This window comes from Motacilla alba, chromosome 17 (genome assembly GCF_015832195.1).
Source record: "Motacilla alba alba isolate MOTALB_02 chromosome 17, Motacilla_alba_V1.0_pri, whole genome shotgun sequence".
Classification (NCBI taxonomy): domain Eukaryota; kingdom Metazoa; phylum Chordata; class Aves; order Passeriformes; family Motacillidae; genus Motacilla; species Motacilla alba.
The window spans coordinates 5550469-5574098 of record NC_052032.1 but is presented as its reverse complement, the minus strand read 5'-3'; the positions used below and the strand labels follow the sequence as shown (position 1 = coordinate 5574098).

The window sequence follows — 23630 nt, the reverse complement described above, 5'->3', positions numbered from 1 at the left end:
AAGGGTGAGGGAGCTGGGCCCGCTCAGCCGCGAGAAAAGGCAGCTGAGGGGATTTCATCGGTGTCTGGCAGTGTCTGCAGAGAGGGGCCACAGAATGGATCAGGCCGTGGTGCCGAGCAATAGAACAAGAGAACGGGCAGGAACGGATGCACAGAAAGTTCCACCTGAACATGAAGAAAAACTTCTTTCTTGTGCAGTGACTGAGCCCTGAACAGGTTGCCCAGAGAGGGTATGGAGTCTTCCTTACTGGGGATATTCCAGAACTGTCTGGACACAATCCTGTGCGGAGCGCTCCGGGGTGACCCTGCCTGAGCAGGAAGGTGAGACCAGATGATCCACGGTGATCCCTTCCAACCTGACCCCTTCTGGGATTCAGTGGGGCTGTGGATTCTGACCAGGACGTGCCCACAATGCAAGTGCCCATCTCCACACTGAAAGTCATCATCTGTTTTATTGACATGTGGTTACATCCATTCATTACACTTATATTCAATTTCCCTATTTGGGGTGCAACGCGAGCCTGACTCTGAGCGCAGCGGGGTTATTACCCACAGAATGGAGAGGTGGCTGTAATGGGGACATGACATTTTCTTTTGTCTTTGTCCCAAATACCCAGTTAATAACAGAATCCTTGATCTCAGGAGCACTGCTTGAATCAATGCTCTAATTGTGGGTTATTTTCATCCCAGTGTGTTCTCTCCCGGGGATGAAAACACCGCGCAGTGATGAGATCTCAAGGTGACTGAGGTGCGGCTGATACCAGGCCAAAGACAGGGAAGGGCAAAGTGAATCGTGCTTGTTGCTTTAGGGAAGAGGAGTGTGAAGGTGACCTGAGGCTGGTTCAAGCCGCTTAGTGGACGAGGCAGAGCTGATGACAGGGCTGGAGCTGGGAGTTCAGCAGCAAAGCCCAGGCCGGGAGGGGATGGCCTGCACGGACAGAATGCAGATTTACCCACACGGAGCATCACTTGTGTTGGGAAAGAAGCGCTTAGTGCTGATGGCGGCCCCTAAGCGGGGAAGTCCGGGAGGACCTGAAGACACCTGGGGAGGGCAAGAACACAGCCTAACGCTGGGCACGCGTTGGGGAAAAATCCCCGAGGAGCGGGGAACGTGGCGCTGACCCCCGGGGCCGCCCTCAGCGCAGCGCTGCTCGCCGTGCCCGCCCGCGCGCCTGCGCCCCGCGCCCTGCGCGCTAACCACAGAGCTCGCCGCAGCGCCGGCCTGCGTGACGCGCAGGCGCCCTGCCCTCCCATTGGCTGGAGGCCCCGCGCGTGCACGGGCGCGCCGTGCGGGCGGCGCCGCGGCGCGGGCGGGCGCGGCGGGATGTCGGGGCCCAACGGAGACCCGCACGTGTTGGGCGGCGGCGCCGGCGACGAGGGCGACGAGGGCGGGGACACCTTCGAGGAGGAAGGTGCGTGGGGGACAGCGGGGCCGCCATCCCGGAGGGGGGCCCGTGGCGCAGGATGGCCTGGCCTGGTCCCCTGGGCTGCGGGGGGCGGAGCGCAGCTGCGTCCAGATGTGGTCAGGTGTGCCCAGATGTTCTGCCGGGAGCGGTGCCCAGTGCCAGCGATGCACCCGCTGCGCGGCAGTGCGGCTGAGGGGCTGAAGGGTTGGATTCCCACCCAGCCATGGGGCACCGAGCTCCTACGTGTTGCCCTGGGATGGAGTTTTTTTCTGTGAAAAAATTATTTTGTGTCTTTGTCGGTGTACGGGGTGCGAATGTCGGGAAGAGGGTGATCAGGTTTCGAAACCACAGGGTGGATCACGTGGGGCAGATCTGGGAGAAGCAGTCATGCATGGAAAAGAGGAATTTAATGCAGATAGCTTGGCGAGTTCCACTTTGGGGCATTTCTGCAGTGCCTGGATATGCACTTGGGTATGCCGATTCTGATACTGCCCTGTCCAGTTAGAACCAGCCCATACAGACTGGGATGACAGCAGAGCAGTAATGTGGATGTAGAGGTCACTCAAAACTGGAATTCTTTCAGAGTAAGCACTTTGCTGCTCTGCTGTTGAGAATGGTGGAGCTGGGTTCTGCTGTTTCCCACAACATTCTGTTCCCAGATGTGACCCACACAGGTGATTTTAGGAATTATGTCTGGGATCTAGCTGCAGTTACAGGACAGTCATTTCTGCCCTGAAACACCCCAAGTGTGTTCACTGCTTTGCATCATCACAGTGATTTGTATTTCATATTTTTTGTAGAGCTAAGAGACACACTGGATGGAGAAAGTCACTAAATTGGATCTTCATCCTAACTAATTGGGTTGTTCAGCTTGTAATTAACTGGGCTTTGTGTGCTGGTCATAAAGGGCTGCTGCTGTTTCCTGGTCTAGTGGGCTGAGGCTGTGATCTCGTCTTTGTGGCTGTTTGTGTGTGAGATCTGAGGCTGTCAGATGTGCCCACAGTGGATTTGGACTGCCCAGGTACCTTGCCTTAGATCTTGTTACCAGTGTTCCAGCTTCCCATTGGCCTAATCTGATCAGGGAACAGAGCACGTGCAGGATTCAGTTGCATTTTAGTTCACCCACCCAGGGGCAAATAAGACACAGCCAGAATGCTGTGGGCATGTTGTGCCAGAGCTCTCGCTGCCTCCTCTGACTGCAGTGACTTTGTACTTACATTGTTCAGTCTCTCATTTCCCTTGCTTTTAGAATATGCAGCAATAAACTCCATGCTGGACCAGATCAACTCCTGCTTGGATCACCTGGAGGAGAAGAATGATCACCTGCACGTCTGCCTGAAGGAACTGCTGGAGTCCAACCGCCAGACCCGGCTGGAGTTCCAGCAGCAGAGCAAGGAGCTGAACACAGGAGCTGATGTGCAGGGATCCCAGCCTCCTGCCTAGAGTCTGACCACACACTCTCAGCTGGTGTTGCTAAGGGGACAGTTACTGGTCACCAATTTATTGTAAAACTTGAATAGCAGAGGTGCCTCGTGTCTGTTACTTGTTCCTTTCTGTGTTGGTATGCTGCCATTCATCTCCGTGTTCTGTTTTCCTTTAGCTGTGAGACAGGTGCAGAAGCACAAGGGTGCGCGTAGGAGAGCTGGTTCTTTCTGCTCCCCACACTTGGTTAAAGCTGGTTGTAGGAAACCTGAGCCAATGCAGATAGTTTGCGGGCAGGCCCTCTTCACAATGTGGAAAAGTTATCTCTGCTCTCTTTTCCTTAAATCCAAGCAAGCAGTATTATGGCTTTACCCCCTTGGCAGGGGCTGTCCTGACTCCAGGCTTGTCCCTTAGTGTAACTCTGATGACAGCCCTGGAGAAGGAGGGCCTAGGCCAGCTGCTGCCTTGAAGCTGCAGCTCCTTCTCCCTTAGTCACATTAACTGTGATGTACAAAATACTGGCACATGGTTCCAGCTCACTGGACACTTCCACTCAGTTCCAAGCAGATAAGACAAGCTACCAGGGTGATGTTTCTGACCATCGTAACTGGGAGCTGCCCCACTCCTTCAGCTGCCCTTAAGGACCGAGGTGTGGAGAGGCAGAGCAGCCTGGTTACCCCCACTGCAGCACCAGCAACAGAGAGCAGAGCCCTCCCTGTGCATTCTGACAAGGCAGGAGAGGTCTGCTCTGTACTTTGTGATTTTGTCAGTATGTCCTACAGCCAGCACTTTTGAAGCAAGTCTAACTGTTCTACTTATGTAGAGTTAAAGGAGTTTTTTGGAAAGTTAAAGAGGTTATTTAAAAGAAATCTGTTTTATTAAAATCAGTTTGAAACAAACTTTGTTCCTGAGAGTCTCCACTATGAGAACAGATTGGATTAAGCCTTGTGGTATTAACAAAGGACCAAGGTGCATGTTTTTGCCTAGCTTAGGACTTGTCCAAGACTGCTTGTCCAACAGTGTGTATCTTAGAAAGGAAAGTGTTCTGAGAAGCAGAATTCAGCAGAGTCTCCCAAGAGATAAACATTTTCTCTGCCTGGAAAGGAAATGAGAGGAACTACAAAGAATTCTTAAGTCTGCATCCATCACTCTGTGAAGTTTGTCCCCTATGGAAATCCCATTACCATCTTCTTTCAGGTTCAACAATCCAAGCCTCAGTCTTTCCACGTAACTGCTGTATCCCAACTGTACAAGTAATAAGCAACACTATCCTGTATTAGACACGCTAAAGCCAGGCTTATTTATTCTTAAAATAAAAACAGCAGTAAAGTTGAAGGTTTTGCTCTATTAAAAGACTCAGAAAATAAACATTTCCAGCAAATATCATATGTAAAGGGCTCTCCTTTAAGGCCACTCTATCTGGGTTTGCGCCTGGAAGAGCGTCTGCACCCAGCAGAGGTGAGACTGCCTGTCTCACCTTTGGCGAGGGAGGAAGGCTCTGCTGCTGCCTCCTGGCCTGCATCTGCTGCCTCCTGTCCTAAGCCTCCTCCACTCCCCGGATCCTGGTGGTCGTCTGTGCCTGCCCTCTGCCTGGCTGTGCTGGCTTCTTCCTCACATCCCAGTGACTCCCCTAGGGTGTGGCTCTCCTCAGTGAACGGGCAGTCGGCACTAGTGGCAGTGGACTTGTTCTCTTCCTGTAGGCTTTCTTCTTCTACAACCATGATACCACACACATCGTCAGTCACACTGGCCAGGCTCTTGCCCTCTGGCCTAGAGGTGGCCAGCTCACCCTTACCCTCCAGAGACCTTGAAGTTTGTTCTTGCAGGGCTGACAGCTCTGTGCCCTCCTTATCTATCCCATGATCATCATTCATCTTCTTGCTGGTATGTGCTGTTGTAGCAAGAGGCTGTTTTGGATCATCCAGCAATTGGGAGCTGGAGCCCTGGGAATGCAAAGGAGCCTCGGGGTAGGCAGTTGTGGCACGATGCCTTGCTGCCTTGTATCTCTGCAAATACAAACAAACCAACGTGAGAGAGAAGCCCAGCTCAGCTCCGTCACTGCAGCCAAGCAGCAGCTGGTCCAGGAACACCTGTACAAAAACAGTGGTGAGTGGCAGGGGCACAAGTGATCTCAGCAGCTCCTGGCTTGGCTGCTGAGGCTCTCAACAGAGAAGGGTCAGCTCCTGTGAGGAAAAGTGGTATTAAAAACTGAAGTCCCTCTCGCATTACTTAATGCTGAGCGAGTGCATGGCAGACCTGTGGTTCCCGAGACAGAAATCATGATCTGGCAACTGTTAATGTCAGTCAGACTCAGGACTCCGTAGATGTAACAGTGCAAGTGACAGCTCCTGCTTCAGCTACTGCCAGGACACATACCCTGGAAATGTGAGGCTCTGCACAGCCCTCAGCTACTGCTGTGATTTAATGTTTATCAGCCAAAGCAAGGCTTAAGCTGAAAGCTTTGTATTTCTTCACTCTGTTGATATAATCTGCACAGTCAGTGTAAGTGTTGACAGGAAGGCTGTGATACCATATCCCTTATATCTCGTTACAAGTCACTGGGGTTTTCCACAGAGCAAAGGTAAGCATATCATCAATAAAAAGACTCATTTGCACTCGCTATCATGATGAACCAGTAGAGGTCTGTAAAGAGATTAAAATGACTACTATGCATGTTCTAGACTGGAATTTGGGAAAACAACTCACTGTAGCTAGCTAACACATAGCAGAAACCCAGTCTTCAATGCCCAGAGAGATCGTGACTTACAGGAACAAACTGAAGTTCACTCTTTCCCACAGCAGTTCCCTTCATAATCAAGTCCCTTTCAGCTGCCTGCTAAAGGGTTCTTTGAACTGGCACTAGCATTACACCTGACAATTTAAGGAAACAATTTTGAGCACAATGCCTTTCACCAGTCTGCAATGTGGAATTATAGCACATCTGACAGACAACTTTATATTGTAATTCAGTTTATCACTGCAGGCTTGTTCTTCCTCTGTCCTCACATTGTGGGATATGAACAATATCATATCACACTGGAATTGGATCAGTCGAGTCATACTGTACCCAAACCTAAGCACGTCCAGGCATGCAAACTGGTGTCCAGAGTGATGCTGTAAATTGTCTCAACAGCACACAATTCTCTGCTTTGAAACCCTCTGCTGAGCTACTCTGCTGAGAATACCCCAGCAACTGGCAGTGATTTAACTCAGATTGTGACAACCCCAAGGCACCTAGGCAGCCAAGAATAATAGTTATCTGCCTGCAGACATGTAAGTCTGGACTCTTCTCATGAACTCCCCAGGTCATTCTGGCATGCATTTGAGGAGCAGCTGATTTCAGCTCTAAGTGGGCCAAAAGAGTGACATAAGTGGCTGCTGCTGCAGTTTCACTCTATGCTATCTAAAACAAGCCAGGAAAACAGCAAGTCCAATTCCTTCATTCCTGAAATGACTAGCTGCAGGAGTGGGAGAGGATGAGCAACCATGAAGGAACAGCTGTGGTCTCCTCCCATTCCAAATCCACTGCTCTGAGTGCTGGCAGAATTCTAAAGCACTCCACCCCTTCCTGGAGGCAGTGATGGCCGACTGGAAATAGTTTATTCTGTCTGAAGACTAGAAGAAAACCATGAAGTTTTGGGGATTAGGGGTGTATGTATGTGTGTTTGGGGTTTTTTTAAAACACTGTTTAAAAAGGTGGTAGGGAAGCGCAGCAGTTTTTGGGAGTAGATTGTGGGTGCAGGCAGAGGACCAAGTTGATGTGGGAGCCTCCCTCCTTGCCAAGGACAGGGAATAGTGCTCTCCCATACAGGAGGGCCCAGGCAGTGGTCATGGGATAGGGCAGAAACAGTGCAAGTCCTGTGTACCCTCCACAAGTACTAATCCAGGCCCCTTACCCCCTGGCAAGTCAACAAGGACAGAACAATGGAGGCAGATTCCAGGCCAGCCCAGTAGGAAAAGCTTTAGATACGAAAGCAGCAAGGGGCAGTACGGCTTCTTTAGGTGGAGCCAGAAAAGCAAAGGAACAGCATCAGTTTGCAGAGCTTTGTGCTAAGGAGTTTCTAGGAAAGGGCAGCAGACAGAGACAGACAGATAGACAGACAGACTTCCTCTTGCAGGCTGACCCTGGGGACAAATGGACTCTCACCAGTTTGTAGATTCTATCACATAAAGAGTCTGTAATGTTAAATTTTCAGATTTCTAAGGTATCTGATTTTACCAGGCCTCTTCCTGGATGAATCACACCCACACATTTGGCTAAAGGAGCTGTTCTTGCAGTAGCACACCTGGAGATGCGTATGCACCAGCTTTCTTTACAAGGAACAGCCTCACTCTCCTGCTCAATCCCACCTTGACCAACCTGTAATCTAACAGAGAAGAGGCCTAGACTAAATGACAGACTCCACAGGTTCAGCAAACAGAGCGGACACTCTGAGGAAGATTCCCAGCCAGAAACAGGCAAAAAGATGACAGCAGCAGTAGCTGGGAAGCAGGACTTAACTGGTTTTAGATCTACAAGGGCCAAGGGAGACAAAGACAGAGCACACCAGGAGAAAGCTACAGCATAATGGACACCAAGGATGATGGAAATGAGCTGGAGACAAGACAGCTAACGTGGTGGATTCACTGGAGAGACACGCACGGGGGAAACAAATGCCAGGCCATGCAATCGCCAAAGGGTCTAACCTGAAAGTTCTCAAAATGCATCAGGGACTTGCAGTGTGCGAGCCGGGCAGCGGAGTCGCTATGGTAGAATTTGTGACACAGCCTGCAGAGGTAACCTGCGACGGGGACCAGAAAATCCAGGCCTGCGAAACGGGAGGGGAAGGGAAATCACAGATCACATTGAATGGAACTCAAATAATGAAAGCATGTTAAAGAGAAGGGGGATGGGAGTAAAGAAGGAGAGGTGGAAAGCTTTGCTTCTGTTAATCAGGGATTTGCAAGATGACTTGCTGAATATCTCGTCTTACCATGGAATGGCCGTGGTTGATATTCAGAGAGAAATCTGGCTGCCAGAGCAAAGAAACTACACAGAGCGTTAAGGGGGGAAAAAGGGAGAAAAGAATACAATGGAAAACTACAGAGAACATGTGATCTAATGTAATGGGATCAAACCAAGCAGAAGACAGCAGGCGCGCAAGAGGAACACGCAGAGAACATTCACAGCATGAATCATTATTCCATCTGCCACACGATAGTGGAAGGTTACAGCGATATGGAAGATTCGTGTAAACAGAGCTCTCCTTGGGCACAAAACAGCCTCTGCAGAGCTGCCCTCCTCAAACACGAGTGGCCGTTAGGGGTTTGAAGTCAGTCGCTTACAGGGTGGGGACCAGACACAGCCATCTGGAGGAACCACTGCCCACCAGGCCAGCAGCACGGCTGAGGAACTGCTCGGTACAGCGTGGGGGTTCTGAAGCGGAGGAAACATGCACAGTTTGGGTCTAGCAGAGTGTCTGATACTGTCACTGATGCTCAGTATCTCTCTGCAAGCTGCATTTCTGTTGAAAAGCATTCCAATCAATATGCTTTCCGACACCATCTTTCCAGAGCATCCCTCATTTGCTACCTACTTTCTTCAGTACTCCTGCCCTGCCATGTCCTACCTTAGAAATGTATCTGGCTCTCATCCTTCTTCAAAGCAAAAGGCAGTTGACAAACATCAATCACATCCTCATGTTTTATCACACAGTAATAAAGAAACATCCTGCTTTCAGGAGAGGTTCTTCTCCAGGCAGCAGTGACCTGCACCAGTCCAATGCAGATGCTGGAGCACCACGGCCCAAGAAGTCATTATTACAGTAGGTAGAGACCATCCTCTCCTACAGATACAGCATGTGGCCAGAGAAGGCTCTGTGGCCCTTTGTGCTTAACTCTGCTTGCTTACCATAGGCTGTGTCTGGACAATACTTCTCACTTCCTTCGTAATCCTCCAAAGACACTTCCTTCAGCCCAGTCTGGAAACCGAAAGAACATTAGTGCCTACTGTATCTATGGCAATTGTCAGGCTCTTGCATTTTTCTAGTAAGCTTGGGAGCAAAACAGAGGATTCACATACCAGAGACAGAGTTGCACAGCCTTTGATCAGGGGCAGATACAAACCCCAATGTCAGCAGACTACTTCATTACAAGGGCTAAAATCACCCCTTGCACTCCAAGCCTGAAGGAGCTTAGCCATGTACCTCCTTCTTGGTAACTGCTCTCTACTGGGAATGTATTTGTTAAGACAAACCTCTACACATTTGCTATCAGACCCAGCTACTGCTGGGCTGTTCAAAGAGACTATGTCAATGCTGCTTTGTGCTCCTCAACAAGGTTAATATCTGAAGACAGCAGAAGCTGTACAGCCCAGCAGGAACACCTTCATGTATCCCACACATAGAGCCTGATTCCCTTCTGCATCACCCTGTGCCCTCAAAGAACCCTTGAGTCCCACCCTACTGCTGTGCAAGACTGAGCAGACTCTTGAAAGCCTGAGCTCAACCAGCCTAAGTCATAGGATCCAACAGCAGATTCTCAGATAGGTCATTCCTTCTTCTGTTGCACAGCATACCTGCTTGGCAGCAGAATCCTCATTCTCCATCAGCACTACATCATGGTCTTCCTCCTCACCAGCTCCTCCCTCCTCCTCCTCCTCTTCCTCATCATCATCTTCAAAACAGCCAACAGCATCCACAGTGATCAACTCCTCTGAATCTTCTGGGCTCCCCAGTTCCTTCTCTCCTAGCCTAACCTGTAAGGTACAGAAAAGAAAGATCAGATCAACTTTGCACTCGCCATTTAACCAAGGAAGAGCCCAGATTCAGGACAGATTGCATGTGATGAGCAGAAGGGACTTCAAGAGGGGCATAAAGCTCTCTTACTTCTCGACACATCCAACACCTTCTCCCTTTTTCATGCAACAACTAACAGCTGAAGTTCAGCAAAAGATGAAAATTAAAAACAGGGTTGGAAGAGCTGCACATCTTCCTTTCAGCCCCACAGTAGTCAGGAAAGCAGAAAGTTATTCTGCAGTATAGCTGCCTCCAGACCTGCACAGCTCTCCACACAGGCAGTATTACCTCTTTGGCTTTCTGCTTGTGCTCAGGGGACTTCATATGCTCCACAAACTTGCGAGGGGTCTTGAAGTGGCGGCTGCAGACAGTGCAGAAAGGACGAAGCGAGCGCTTGGCCAGCTAAGGAAAGAGGGACAATTCTGTAAGTCACAAGAAGCACTGCTTTGGAGGAATGTAGATGAATCTTGAAACAAAGTCAGCCCTGCATCCTGGGAGACCCCAAAGAAAATAGTCTTTTCAGCAGAAAGGGCTCCCTAACTCTTATCCACCAAAAAGATGAAAAATATGCAGAGCAAAATAAGGGTGTCTTAAAAAAGGTGTTCTGTCACTTCTTCCCTAAAAGTAAATAAATATGCTGGCCTGCATGAAGTTTAGCTTAAAGAAGGCTGCCCACCAACTCCTCCACTCAACTGGGTGAGTATGATAAGCCATATTTCTTAAGAAAAGTCAAGACTTACAGACTAGAGGTGCCTCAGGCCATACTGACACATCATAACAACTGGGAGCTCCAACAATGCCAGAGGCAGGAGGTAGCACTGCAGTGCCCTTGTGGAGGGAGTTACTGGCAGAACTTAATGTGCACCCCTCCACGTCAGTCACTTCTCCTTTGCTGCTTGGGGAGCAGGAGGTGCTACACGCTTCCATTTAATCCCCAGACAAAAGGTCAGTGCAAAATGAAGTCCAGGCTATGGCTGTTACCTTGTGCTCCTGGGTCCTGCGATGTTTGATGAGGTCCCCTGTGAAATGCACCTGACACGTGTTACACCACCGCTGCTGGGTCTCCCTGAAGTGACAACAGATAGAGCTGTAAGTCACACCTTTTTCATTCCCCATGGAATACTGCAGGGAGCAATCTGTCCCTGGCATTGTTTTCTTCACAATTCCTATCTTTACAGGCTCAAATTTATCTTCTCTACTTCTCACTCACTCACAGGTTGCTTTAGCTTGTGCTGACAGAAATGCACCAGATAAAACAGGTCTCCTACTTAATCTACTGTATTAAAAACTACACAGGTCAAATTCAATTCTGGTATCCTTCAGCAAGATAGAAAGTTGCCTGAAGGAGATTAAGGCCCTTGAAACCAGAGGGGGTTTGTACCTTACCTTAAACTGAGAGGCACTCTGGTGCAGTGAAAAATTTTAGAACCCACGTAGGGCCACAGTCAGATTGAATTTTCTACTGCAGACCAACACTTACCCATCTTTTCCTGCTAGCACCTTCTGCTGTTTCACCATGGGCAGTAGTGAAACAAAACAAACATTGCTCATGTGCTGAATCTCCCCAAGTCGCTGCTGGTGCTGAATTCCAGCCATGTGGGATTGGAAATTCTGAAAGAGAGGTTAGGAGAAAAATCCTTTTAAATGTATCCAAAACACAGAAAATAATAAGTATGAGCTATGCTTTCCTTTCTTTTGACTGCTATTTAACAATGAAATATAAAAGCTTAAGAGCATGGCTGCCTGTGGATCCGCCCACATTCTCTCTCTAGCAGGTTGCTTGCCAGCTCTCAGGAGAGGTTTATTTTATCTGCATACTTGTCATCTTTTCTTATGTTCCTTGTTCCTAAAACATGAGCCCTTGCTAACAAGAGATCAGCCATCTAATTCCCATCTCTTAACCACCTGGATCCCTGTCAGACCTGTGCATTTTTACCTGCTGACTGCAGCAATTGGTCTTGCAGATGTAACAGTAGAATTTAAGGACTGATTCCGGGTTGGGATCAGCTGTGCCCACGTCGCAGGCCCAGTGCCCTGGTTTCAGAGCTGTTGTACTGATAGCTCTGCTCTCACTGCTCTGCTGAATAGTCACTTTCAGTGAACCTCCAGAGCTCAACACCTGTCAAAAGAAGTAGTCAACATTAAGTTCAATCCCTCAGTAGAATAAAAATCACACCTGTTTTTGTATGTCACTTAAGCTCTTTACCCTTTAGGAAAATGCACTTAAGCTTGAACTCACAGGAGGCTGATCAGGAGTCTCATACACACTCCTCCCAAAGCTGCTAAATCAGCGAGCCCTGTGTCACAGCACCAGCCCTATTAGCACAGATGGTTGTTTCTGCAGCCTCTGCAGCCATTGTATGATCCAGTCTCTGGGGACTGGAGCCGCAAACAATTGTTGCTAAGGGACACAATCAGCTCGTGTTTCTCCACAGCAAAAATAAAGCCTACTCAGCACAACACCTGATGGAGTCAGGAACTCAGACATGGGCAGGATGACACATTTGATCACATCAATAAATGTCTCCAATTATGGAAGACTGGCAAGTCTGATTCCCACCTGAGGTTAAATCTTTGTCTGCTCACAGCTTTACACAGCCTGAGGTCCTGATTTAACATCCAGCATGGGGGCCACGTATTTCATGCAAAAGACTCTCAGGTTGCAGCTTTTAACACCACCTGAATCTTTTGACACTTGCTCTTTAGCAGTATGAAAGATGTATTTAGCTATGGCCCTCCACACATAGAGTTTTAAGTAACTCTTTCAATTCAGCTTTCCATCTTTCCAGCTAAATACAAAAATCTTAATCAATGCCCCATCCACAGGCAGCAGTAGGTAAGGAACAGGCCAGCAGAGGTACAAAAGCAGCAAGTCAGAGCAGACTGTGCACTAATTGCAGACATATTATGCCTTATTGCCAGGGACAACAGCTTACAGCAGGAGACAGAGCTCCAGACGTGGGTGCCAGCTGGTTCCCAGTGGCAACGGGCTTCTCCAGGATGGAGGGGGAGGTTGTATGTTCTGCACCACCCCTGCATGGAGCGGTGTCTGCTCACCTCAGGAGCCTTCGGTTCCTCAGAGAATTTCCTCTCTCTGGAGAGATCTTCAGCTGTGTACTCCTTTGCATTGTCTGTACCTAAGAAGGGAGAGTCCTTTTAGCAGTCTTAAATCAAAACAGCAATAACAGGAAAAACAGAGCAGCAGGTGAGTGAAGTCAGGGAGCTTTCCTCACAGCACTGTTGGCCATAAGCCAGTTCACAAACCTTTCTCCTTAAGACAGAAACATCCAATCATTTGCCTTTGGCAGGTAACAGATATTAGGAGCATAGTTTGTATTTGGTTCCTAGATTTTATCCTCCTTTCCCCATCCTGTACAACTAGGGGAAGAACATTTCTGTAGACCCATGGAACCTACAGGTTCAGTTCCAGTAAGGAGCGTCCTAAAAGTTCCAATCACAGGGTTCAGCAACTCACCATCAGCTTGGACATGGGTGCATGAGACTCCTACTTTCTTGCTGTCTGTGGCATCCTCTAATGCAGACTCGCCAGTCCCACTTCAAGGATATCAAGAAAAGCACCTTAATTGCCATGTTACAGACAAGAGTTTCAAAACACACACCAAGGCACAGGCTGGGGTCTAACCTACCACACTCTCCACCAAACTCCCAAATCAATAAGCTACTGGAAGTGCTATTTCAGGAAAGAATTTGGCAGAAATAAATAAAATAATGTAGAGTGGGTGTTCTAGAATGGATTCAGAAACAGCAGTAATCTGGACAAGAAAGCTACAACTGATTTTTTGGTTAGCTGCCCTCTCCTGCAGGAAGCCTGAAGGGAATTGAGTTCATACAAGAAATATTCTCAGTAAGAGCTCTGAGAGCTCTCTCCTGTTGTGACTGGTGACCTGTAGGGAAATTGCAACACCTGGACAGTGCTCCTGGCTGCTCTGTACATGAGAGAAGAGACCTATTAGCACTGAAGGAGTTCTCCATTGTGCCTTTACAGGGATTTCACCACAGCTGCCTGTTCTATTCATACCAGTCGTGTTTCATTTCAGAGTTCCTACAGCTCTGCTTGTGGGGGAAGTGAAACTCCACAAGATGCAAATCAAAAGGGCCTTGCTTTTGGTGATCTGCTAAGGAGAAAAGTGCTCCTGAGGGGACTACTGAGAATAAATGTCTGACTTCCAGAGGGCACAAAGTGTTCTCTGCAGTCTCTTTCTACATCCCCCATTTTTCTGTCAGGACTAACTTTCCACCATGACTCGACTGTCTGCTCTGAGGGCGGCTCAAATTCCCACCTGCTGGTGTCCTTCTGCCAAGAGGGAGCAGCACCTTCTGCACAAGCAGGACAGCCGATAGCGCAGGTACCGCGTCCCGTTATCCGAACGCACGCTCGGCGCATAATTTATCGGATTGATACGTGATAACGGAACTGGGTTACACGGCTATAAATATGCAGCAGGGTTTGGGCACTGCAAACACGAATTAAACAAGAGTGACTGGCATTAACATTGTTTGTCAGGTGCTGCCAGCAGGCTCAACGCTAATGGTACCACATACAGATGGTGCCAGCACCCAGGGTGAGGGTTTGCAGCCTGATCTGCAAACCCAAGGAGCGATCTAAGGGAGCAAAAGCCACCACGAGCATGATTTAAAGAGGAAATGGTATTCTATGGATACTTGTCATGCCATGCTAGAAGTGGGTGTTCAAGGAGGATTTGAAGATGATGAGTGCTTTCTGCACTGGAATGAGGATGTTGTTCCAGGTGTACAGATGGTACATAGGAGCAAAGGCAGAAGTGGGAAAAACCTGAAATGAAGAAGGAGGCTGGTATTTCTGGCTAAAGGGAAATGGAACAATGAAGCATGAAACACAATTTTATGACATAGATGGGGAGAATGCCCTTCTCATTTGTGAAGGGCAGTATGAGAACAGTAAACTATTTTTTTTTCCACAGATCCTTCATCTGTTCATTGGAAGACACTAGAAACACTTCAAAAAGAAGCTAAGGAATAATCTATTCTAGGTAAATACCAGCCATAATATATGCATCAAATCTGGCAGTCCCTAACTGCAGCTTAGAAAAGAATTTTCCTAATAGCTGGCTTGCTGCAGTGAGAGCTGTCATTCCTCAGATTTGATTCTTGTTTTCAGTGCATGTAACAGGACTTTGATTAATACCCTACTAAATATTAATGTAATTAAAATTAAATTAGCTTTGGCAAACAGATTAACAAAGCATGCACTCAAACGTATTCGACCTAGCTTTAATTGAATTTATTCACTTTCTTGCTAATCAGAGTCCATAACTCACGACGTTCCCTGAGCACACAATATTTACCACTCTTTAACGTTTTACTTTGATGTTTGGATATTACCTTGATAATGTAATCCTGGAATATTCCCCCTAAAGCTATCCATTAATCTGTAATCTACAGATGGGAAACAGCGAGGTGAGGAAACTTGTCCAAAAGCAGGCGGCGAATGCCTGTCAGGGAAGGTAAGAGGACCCAGGAGTCCTGACTCATCCTCGTTAACATATGCTGGAGAATTCTCAAGTCAGTGCCTACAGAAATCTGTATTCACTCCTTCCTCTTCTCCCTCCACACCAGCCAAGGGTGACAGTTCTGGGAGAGAAGCAGCCCGGTGCAGATGGCAGCGGGAACTCCGCGAGGTGCCTTCCCACTAGATGGCAATGCAGCCCTGCCTGTCCCTGCCGCACCCTCGGGAGGCCGGGAGAGCCGGGATGGGCCTGCCAAGGCCAGCCTGCCGCACATCCCTGGGGGATAATAGGATTGCCTTTGTCTATTTTTACCCAACAGACAGAGACACTGGCAAGGCAACCTTTGCAGAAGGGATACAGAACTCAACGCTCATGGATACAGGCTTGGATACTGGAGTATTGATTCCCTTTCCTTTATAATTTCTCAAAATAAACTACCCTCTTGTACATCTACTGTAGCCTAATATATTCCAAGGCTTTCTTCCCCTTTCTGCTCATTTCACTTTTTTGACATTTAGGGAAGAAACTTAGAGAAATACACCAAAATAGAAAAGAACCTTTATGCTTCTTACAGGGATCCTGGCAGAAGAATACACGGCCAAACTCAGCTTTGTTGCACATCTAGAGGAGCTGCATCGCTCATTTTTCATTCTCTCCCTAGCAGACCCCACAACACCCAGTATCTCAGCAAGCACCACAAGATTTTCTGAAGCAAACTGTTCACAAGCATCTGAAATACCTCTTACATGCTAGACATCAGGCCAATAGAGTATACAGCCCTAATTATCAGAAAATAAAAATTAGACAACAATTCCAAACTCAATAACTATCTCAATACCCCATTCAATAAATACCTCTTCAGTCTTTTTGCTGCAGGCTCAGTGTTCAACACAGACTCTGCTGGAGTTCTTGGCTCTGCAGGAACACAGAAGGAGACTTCCTTAGCAAAACAGACCATGCCACTTTGAGCGTGTTCCATATCTGAATGGCAAATGCCAACGAGGCTCTGTTAGAGCAAATAGTACTAAATACTTGCTTATTCTGAATTTATGAGCTGCTCTGACAAGGTTAGATAATGACCTCAAATATTTGAGCTTTATTGCAATGTCACTGTGTGAGGTGTTGAACAAAACAAGAAATCTATGTTCATATCTACTAAATGGGTCTCAGTCCTGTACCTAAGTGACAAGAGCCATGATCATGGGAACATTAATATGAGCCAAGGTGGCACATCTACCTGACAGCAACCAGGCAATAAGACAGTTTTCACTGCTGCATATTCCCTGGTCACAACCTCATCAAAGCCTGCAGTTTTAAATCGTGCACTCTTCAGTGAGAAATGACATTCTCACATCTGTGTTGTGCCTGACATGAAGATACTCAGTGCCAGCAGTTTCTGTTTTGACAAGTGGGGCACCAGGACTTTTAACTCATGTTTTTCTTAGCTGATTGTAACTGGTTGTGCTTGATGTGTTTGGCTGCATGAGATGTTGACTTCAGCATGGGTAAGGCAATGTGAAAGCTTTAATTTCAGACCAGTTTTCTTTTTTCCCCCTCATCTTAAACAGAGCTCAGTGTCAAAAGGGACTTCTGAGAGACATCCATGCAAGAGAAATGGAGTAGGCTCATAAAAAAAAAAAATCAGGTAAAAGTGGTACATGAAGCACATAGCAGAGGGCTATCACGAGCAGTTTAAGTACTTACAATTAGAAAGAAACATAGCTGATTAAGCCTAAAATCATCTCCAGTTTTTGCTGCAGGACTAATCAAGAGATGTTTATCATATTTGCAAGCAGTTGTTTCACTACAGGTTTCCCCTTACCTGCAGATGGTGAGGAATTGTTCTGCTCTGACCCTGCTTGCATTCCCTCTGGAATTTCCATTTTCTCATCACCTTGTGTCTGAGATGAAGAACCAGGATCTAGTTCCCGCTTCCTGTCAGGAACCCTCTGGAAGTCCTGCAATGGGCAGAGAGTCACTGCCATCTCTTAGTCCTTAAAACACATTGCCTAAAGCACCAGAGTTTTACTGTGGGGCAGGAACAGGAATTCCAGTGATAATGGAAAGGAATAGATGGCTCACAATGTACTGCCCCGCCCAAGGCAAGCTTACATGCTCAAAGAGAGCAGGGTATTTCAGTTCCACAGGCAGCCAGGACATGTCCCCAGTGCTTTAAGCAGCAGCTGTAGGAAATCCAGCAGCTTGCAGAGGGTAGGATCATGCTAGAGGAACTCTGGCAAGAGGTGCATGGGCAGGGAAAAGGATAGTCTAAAGTAATTCCCCTTCTTTTCACTCTGGAGGACAGTCCAGGAGTGCGAGTTTACCCTATCCACCACATCTTTTTGACAGAATGGGATGAAATATGCCAAAGCTAATCTAAGAGGAGGCAAGTATCAGTCAACCCAAGAACCATTTCCAGGATACAAAACAATCTTAATTATGGAAAGTGAGAAAGCTTTTCACAAAACAAGAATTGTAGATTTTACAAAATCCACAAAGACAAGTATGAGTCTGATCTTAAAAGGTGGGAGAACAGCCCAAAGAGGCAGAGTGTCCATAGTAGGAGCAAGTTGTTTGGGAACAACAAACTGCTTTGGAACAGTGAAGCACTTAGCCAGAATTTCTTCTGTGGTAATTACTTTTAAGCTGATACCTCTAAAGGCTCCTTTCATATCCTAGGTTTAAACAGTTTTATCATGGAGAATTCTCTCTCCTGGGCAAGTAATGACAAGAAACGTTTGCATCGTAAATGTAAATATGGACCACAAAAGCCTTTGGGATGGAATGACTTCTGCACTTGTGTGTCAGCAGCATGGTGCAAAACATTATTTTCTTTGTAAGGCTCTCTCCCTTCTCCTTTGTACTCCGCCTACTATACACTCAACAACTGCAAGTGTAAAAGGAGCACAAAGCTCCCCAGCAGTTGCAAACCACAGTCCCACCTTGCGAAAGGTCCGGTTCTGCCGCTGGAATGGGAGGCTGGGGAAGCCCAGCCGAGTTGGCTTTAAGGAGACCCCAACAGGTGGTGGTCCCAGGAGGGAATGTCTTGTAGCCTGAGGGAAGAACTGCTGCAGTGCTGGCGCTGTCATGTTAAATCCACGCAGGTTTCCTATAAATGCAAACACAGCGTTTCACCACCCTGTGCTGTGCAAAGGGGACAGAAAATCTTCCACCTGAACAAGCAGCAGGTAGAGGGGAAGGGCTCCTCTACACATGACCCTGTCCTTCACTGGGCACTGCACAGGTGCTCTGTGCTCTACCCTCTTCAGCACACAGAATGATTTGATGTGATAGCAACCATTACTATGGATCAGGCTATTTAATTATAATTGTCACTCCAGGCAAAGATCATTAGAGCAATTATTTGATCTGAGCACATTAGCGCTCGTATTTGCAACAAACAAGGTCTCATTTTACAAAACTCTCTGTGAAAAAAGGAAAATTCACCCCACATTTGTGTAGCTGACTGCCCACACCATAGCTTTTAAAACAAGCCAAACAGCATTTTATTGAAAACAACACCGAACTTTAAAAGAAAAAGTCCCACAGTCCTCTCTGCCACCCGGTTGTCATGCAAGCTCAACATGTCAACCTCAACTCTGACACTTGAGACTCTGCCATTTCCAATTATAATGCTCTGCTTTCTGAACACTTCAGCATCCACAGACTATTAACCAAGTGTCAAAAATTTTTTCTGAAGACAGTCCTTGTCATCCCCATTTCAGGTGTGAGGGAATGGAGGTGCCCAGATGCCTCAGCTATACCCTCAGAAACCATCCATCATTCAGGGAACCTGGACTTAAATTGTCATTTTTTCTCTCTCACTTGAATTAGTGCATACTCCAGCCTTTTAGCAGCTGTCAGAACAGGGCAGCAAAGTTTGGAAACAGGCACCTGAAAAACCAAGCTACACTCTTAAAAGCCTGCAACACAATAGGAAGAACTCCCTGTGTTTGTCTTCAAAAGCAATCTAATCTATTATTATGTCCCATATATAATCCCTTACTGTAAAAGGGCATAGCTATATTAAAAAAAAATATCTAACAAAAGAAATCATCTTCTGCTCTCGGTTTGACACATTTAAAGAACCACACATCTGTTTCAATCTCAAGTATTTATCTTTTCCTATTCCCACTGCTGAAGCCACACATAGCCAATGAATTATTTATGCTGATGCTTCCCAGGGACAGAAATGGCACAGCATCAGATATTCTTACATGTAACCCAAACCTGAATGGCCAAAAAATTCATATCACTAAAAAGGGCCACATGGACATTGGCAACCATATTCCATGTTACCTGTGGCTACCTGAGGCAGGTGATTGAGAGAAGTTACAACTCCATGGAGAGGTGAAGAGAAGCAACACCAAGACAAAGTGCATGTAAAGTGTTCATTAACATATCTTATCCTGCTCTATCTAATTAGCCCCAAGCCCTTGGCACACTATTTAAATACAACTCCTCAATAAAACATTCAGGGGAAAACATCAGCTGACTGCAAACATATCTAGAAGGAGCATGACTGACTGAAGGCTGGAGTCACAATTTTTCCTGACAACAATATATGTACACCAATCATAAGAGCATGGCTTGTCCTTTCTCACTGTCACTTTCCCTACAACCTGAGAGAGATCTGTGGAGAGCCACTGGAGTCACTAGAGAGCCCTCTCGTTAAATGGCCAAGAGAGAACAAAAGGAGAGTTAACGACATGCAGAATAAATCTTTTGTCTTCACATCTGGACATGATTCACAGGCAAGGTAGAAATTGCAGGCATTAATCTAAATAGGCACTTGAAAACTATCCCAGGTACTGATTTTCCGTGTTGAAAAGAACTGTCAGGTTAAGACATGAGCAAAAAATAAAAACATATCTTTATTCCTATTATCTTTACATTAGTAATTCTATTATTAAAGCAGCTTCATGAAGCTGTTTTGAAAACACAAAAAGAAAATGAAAATCCACTTGTGGAAACACAATGGAAAGACAGAGATACTGCCCACCATAGAAATTACAGTCACTTTAGGGAATCAAAATTTCACAATACAGTTGACACCCAAGCCATCTTCTACCTTAATATACTGTATTTGTTTGTACTGCACTAACTTTGGACAAAGACAAGAATCTACTGCAAACAAGGTTAGCGTGTATGTAACAGATAATTAAATAAATGGCCTTAACCTTGTAACCAAGAAAGACAAACAAATAATCAAAATCTCAGTATCTGATCTAAATATATTGATGAAAAAATACTTGCTCCATCATGGCTAAAAGGGAAGGCATGTATTTAGTATGTAACCTGATACCTCCTAGTGCTATTCCCAGTTGTGAACAGCTGGGCACATGTGATTTTCAACAACTGAAGAACCTCTGTTCTGAGGACTATGGACTAATTTAAAGAGAAGATGGGAGGAAAAAAAAAAAAGAAGACAACAAACAGAACTGCCAAGTACAAGAACTGCACTGGTTCAGCAGGAAATAGCCATGGTATGGTTTCAGTCCAAGAGGATGATTAAATAACTCCAGTAAGTAAGCGTTTCCCATAACGACAGTACCTTGCATCTGCTGCATGAGTAAGGCCCGCTGAAGCATAGGATTGGCACTGAGCAGCGATGGCTGATTTGCTGCCCGTAAGCTCAGCATCTGTTGCTGCTGCGGTGGCGGCAAACCCCTGGAAAAGAAGGCATCAATCATGAGAACCCAATAAAAACTGTACCCTTCCATTCCAGGCATAAAATAGAGGGGCAAAGAGCTGAAAGGCTGATATACATGCATGAAAAGACACCATGCACTGGCAATGTATCCTCTTTCCTCCACTCTCCTGGAATTTCCAAAGCTGACAGATTGTCTATCAAAGAATTTGAGGTCAGAGACAACTCCTTAGCACCAAGCCCACATAGAGCCTCCCAAGCAGCATAAAAAAAGCCCAGGAGCTGACTGCGGTTCTACAGAATTATGCAGCACCCGTCAGGAGAAATGAGTGATCTAGATCAGCAGCTACATTTAACACGATAACAAAAAAGTTCTAAAAACCAGGGAGTTTTCGCAGTAGCTTAGAGCTCGTTTTCCCAAAATCAACACCTCCCACATGGAGCCAGACAGGTCAGAACTGTCAATGGTGCCCCCTAACTGCAAGAACCAGATGGAAAAATAAAGCACGGCCTTCATATTTAAAACACGAGGAGGAAGAAGCAGCAGGGAAGAACTCTCCCGTTCTAAGGAGGGTGGAGCAGACGTGAGAGAAAAGTCTGAGGCAACTGGCAGGCACTTCTTCAGGCGATTGCAAGGTCAGGCCCACCTCTATGCACGCTGCTGACACAGCTGAATCTGTCAGAGCTGAAGAGAGGTACAAACACGGATCGAAATATCCACCCTGACAAAAAAACCCAACCTCTTTTAACAGAATTCACAGCAGCTCATCTTCACATTTGCTGCTCTAGATTGTTCCACTCTCTGAGCAGAGATATTTATACCGCAAAATCCATACTTTTAAAGGTGTAAGATGCAGCCGTGCTATCTAGCAGTCAGCCCCTTACTGGCATTTTAAGTGCAGCTTTTTTTATAGCATAAAACATATAAAAATGGTAAAAAGATTTGCAGGTTCATATTTCTAGTAAAACAGAAAATTTCCCACGCTTACCTCAGAGACAAATGCCTTATAAGGATAAAGTAATACAATAATTCCTCAAATAACAAATTAAATTTCTTCCTAAATTCACATCCTATTACTTTGAATTTGCAAAGAATAAGGGTTTAAAGATAACAGGAACTGCAAATAAATGCATTATTTTGGAGAATTTGTGCTGGTTCTACAAGTCTCAGCTCATCGGAGACAACTGCTCCTATTTAAGTTGATTCACGTCTTGCCTTTTTTTAGGAAAACCGTGGTTATTTTCTGGCAAATGTTCTTTCTCCTTTCACAAACAAAACACAATTTTCTTCATCCCCTCCCTGCCCCACCGTGCTCAGCCACAGCCCTAGCTCTGGTGCCACTGCAGAAATAAGTTTAATCATCGCACCCACACCAGCAGACCCAGCCAGAGAAAGCAAATAAATAAACAGTTCAAGTTCAACAATAAAACAATGAAGTGCTCGTGTCTGCTGAGGGTGGCTCTGCTGAGTGCTGTGTTTCTGCAGGAGAAGGCGTTTTCCCCGAGCCCCGGCTGCCCTGCCCGCCCTGAGGGGCGACGCTCGGCTCGGAGCATCCACCCACCCACCGCTCCTACACGGACTGCCCAGGTCAGCCACGGGCTCTCGGGGACTCCGGCCCCGGACGGCGGACAGGGATTCCCGGAGCGCCGAGGGGTCACGGCAAGACCCCACAGGGGCCGCCGCCCTGCCTCCCACACCCCCGGCCCCCTCGGTGCCTCCGGGCTCTGCCCCGATCGAGGCCCGCGCCCCCCAACCCCCGCCCGCCTCCCTTTGTCGCCTTCCCCACCAGGGGAGGGCAGCCCCGCACCGGCGAGGACGGACGGAGCGCAGGGAAGCGGAGGAGAGCGGTCCCCCGGGACAGGCCCCGGATCCCCGGCCTCGCGTAGCGGCGCTTACCGGCCTCCCTGCTGCGCCGGAGGGTGGTGATGGTGCTGCTGCTGCTGCTGCTGGAGGAGGTGCTGGAGCTGCAGCAGCTGCTGCTGGAACTGCTGCTGGTTGAACATGTCTGGGGAGCCCCGAGCGAGGCGAGCCTGAGACAAAATACGGGAGGGCGAGGGAGGCACCGGCTGCGGGGCTGGCGCGTATCAGCCCAGCAGCCATTGAGCAGAGGAGCCGCCGCCGCTGCCGCCCATTCATTCACTGAGCCGATCCCCCCCTGCCGCCTCCTCCTTCCCCCCGGGGTCATCGCAAGCGGCAGCCTGTGGAAGAGGTTTCCAAACCCCACCTCCCAAAACCCTCCCCTGCCCGCGGCGCCCGCAGCCCGTCCCGCTCCCCGCGGCGGGGCCGCGCCGGGAGCCGCAGCCGCTTCCCGTCCCTTCGCCTCCTCGCCCCGCCGACACTCACGGCATAGCCCGCGGCGATCACCGCTCCCCGCCCGCCGCCTCCATCTTCCCGCCGGGGACAACAAGCACCTGCCCGGCCCCGCTCCCCGGCCCAGCCCAGGCGGGAGGCAGCTCCTTGGGCAGGGCTGCAGGACAAGGCCGCCCCCGCGGGGCTGGGGATCACCCCCGGAGCCTTCTCTCAGGTCGCCCCAGCCCGCAGCACCTCTATCCCTCATTCCCCGCGCAGAGGCGGCATTAAGGTTCCCTGTCCCTCGAGAGGGCTGGGAGGGAATGGCCACCATCTGCCCAGGGCTGGGCAGGGAATGGAATAAACTGCCGCACAGGAGCAGCAGATGGCATCCAACAGCGTGGGCTTTCTGCTCTTTGTTTTTTGGTGTGTTTTTCTTTTTTTTTTTTAATAGTCCAGGGGAATCTTTGGTAACTATCTCACCGAGAAGATGGAAAAAACTAAAGCAGCCTCTGGCCATTTGCTGTGGTCACATGTTGGCAAGCCTATTAAACCTGGAAGAAAATAAACAGGGACTTTT

General features: G+C 47.8%; 2 protein-coding genes across 4 annotated transcripts; one reads left to right on the top strand and one right to left on the bottom strand.

Annotated features, from left to right (window-relative positions):
• Positions 1 to 1253: 1253 nt before the first annotated feature.
• BBLN (bublin coiled coil protein) lies at positions 1254 to 4162 on the top strand. Its single transcript, XM_038156516.1, has 2 exons — positions 1254 to 1411; positions 2655 to 4162. Exons 1-2 carry the CDS (start codon positions 1324 to 1326, stop codon positions 2846 to 2848), a joined length of 282 nt encoding a protein of 93 aa, XP_038012444.1. The 5' UTR covers positions 1254 to 1323; the 3' UTR covers positions 2849 to 4162.
• CIZ1 (CDKN1A interacting zinc finger protein 1) lies at positions 4100 to 23240 on the bottom strand. Of its 3 annotated transcripts, none has more exons than XM_038156513.1 (17): positions 23105 to 23240; positions 22658 to 22791; positions 20665 to 20780; positions 18053 to 18219; positions 16933 to 17068; positions 15965 to 16025; positions 13079 to 13158; positions 12661 to 12740; positions 11540 to 11722; positions 11084 to 11214; positions 10585 to 10669; positions 9892 to 10005; positions 9384 to 9563; positions 8718 to 8787; positions 7514 to 7635; positions 4623 to 4833; positions 4100 to 4538 (listed from the first exon to the last, which is right to left on the bottom strand). In XM_038156513.1, the coding sequence occupies exons 2-17, from the start codon at positions 22762 to 22764 to the stop codon at positions 4243 to 4245; spliced, it is 2139 nt and encodes a 712-aa protein (XP_038012441.1). In that variant the 5' UTR covers positions 22765 to 22791; positions 23105 to 23240; the 3' UTR covers positions 4100 to 4242. The 3 variants fall into 3 exon arrangements, with proteins under 3 accessions (XP_038012441.1, XP_038012443.1, XP_038012440.1); XM_038156515.1 differs by having other exon boundaries at positions 4634 to 4833; XM_038156512.1 differs by lacking the exon at positions 23105 to 23240 and having other exon boundaries at positions 4100 to 4833; positions 22658 to 23075.
• Positions 23241 to 23630: the final 390 nt, after the last annotated feature.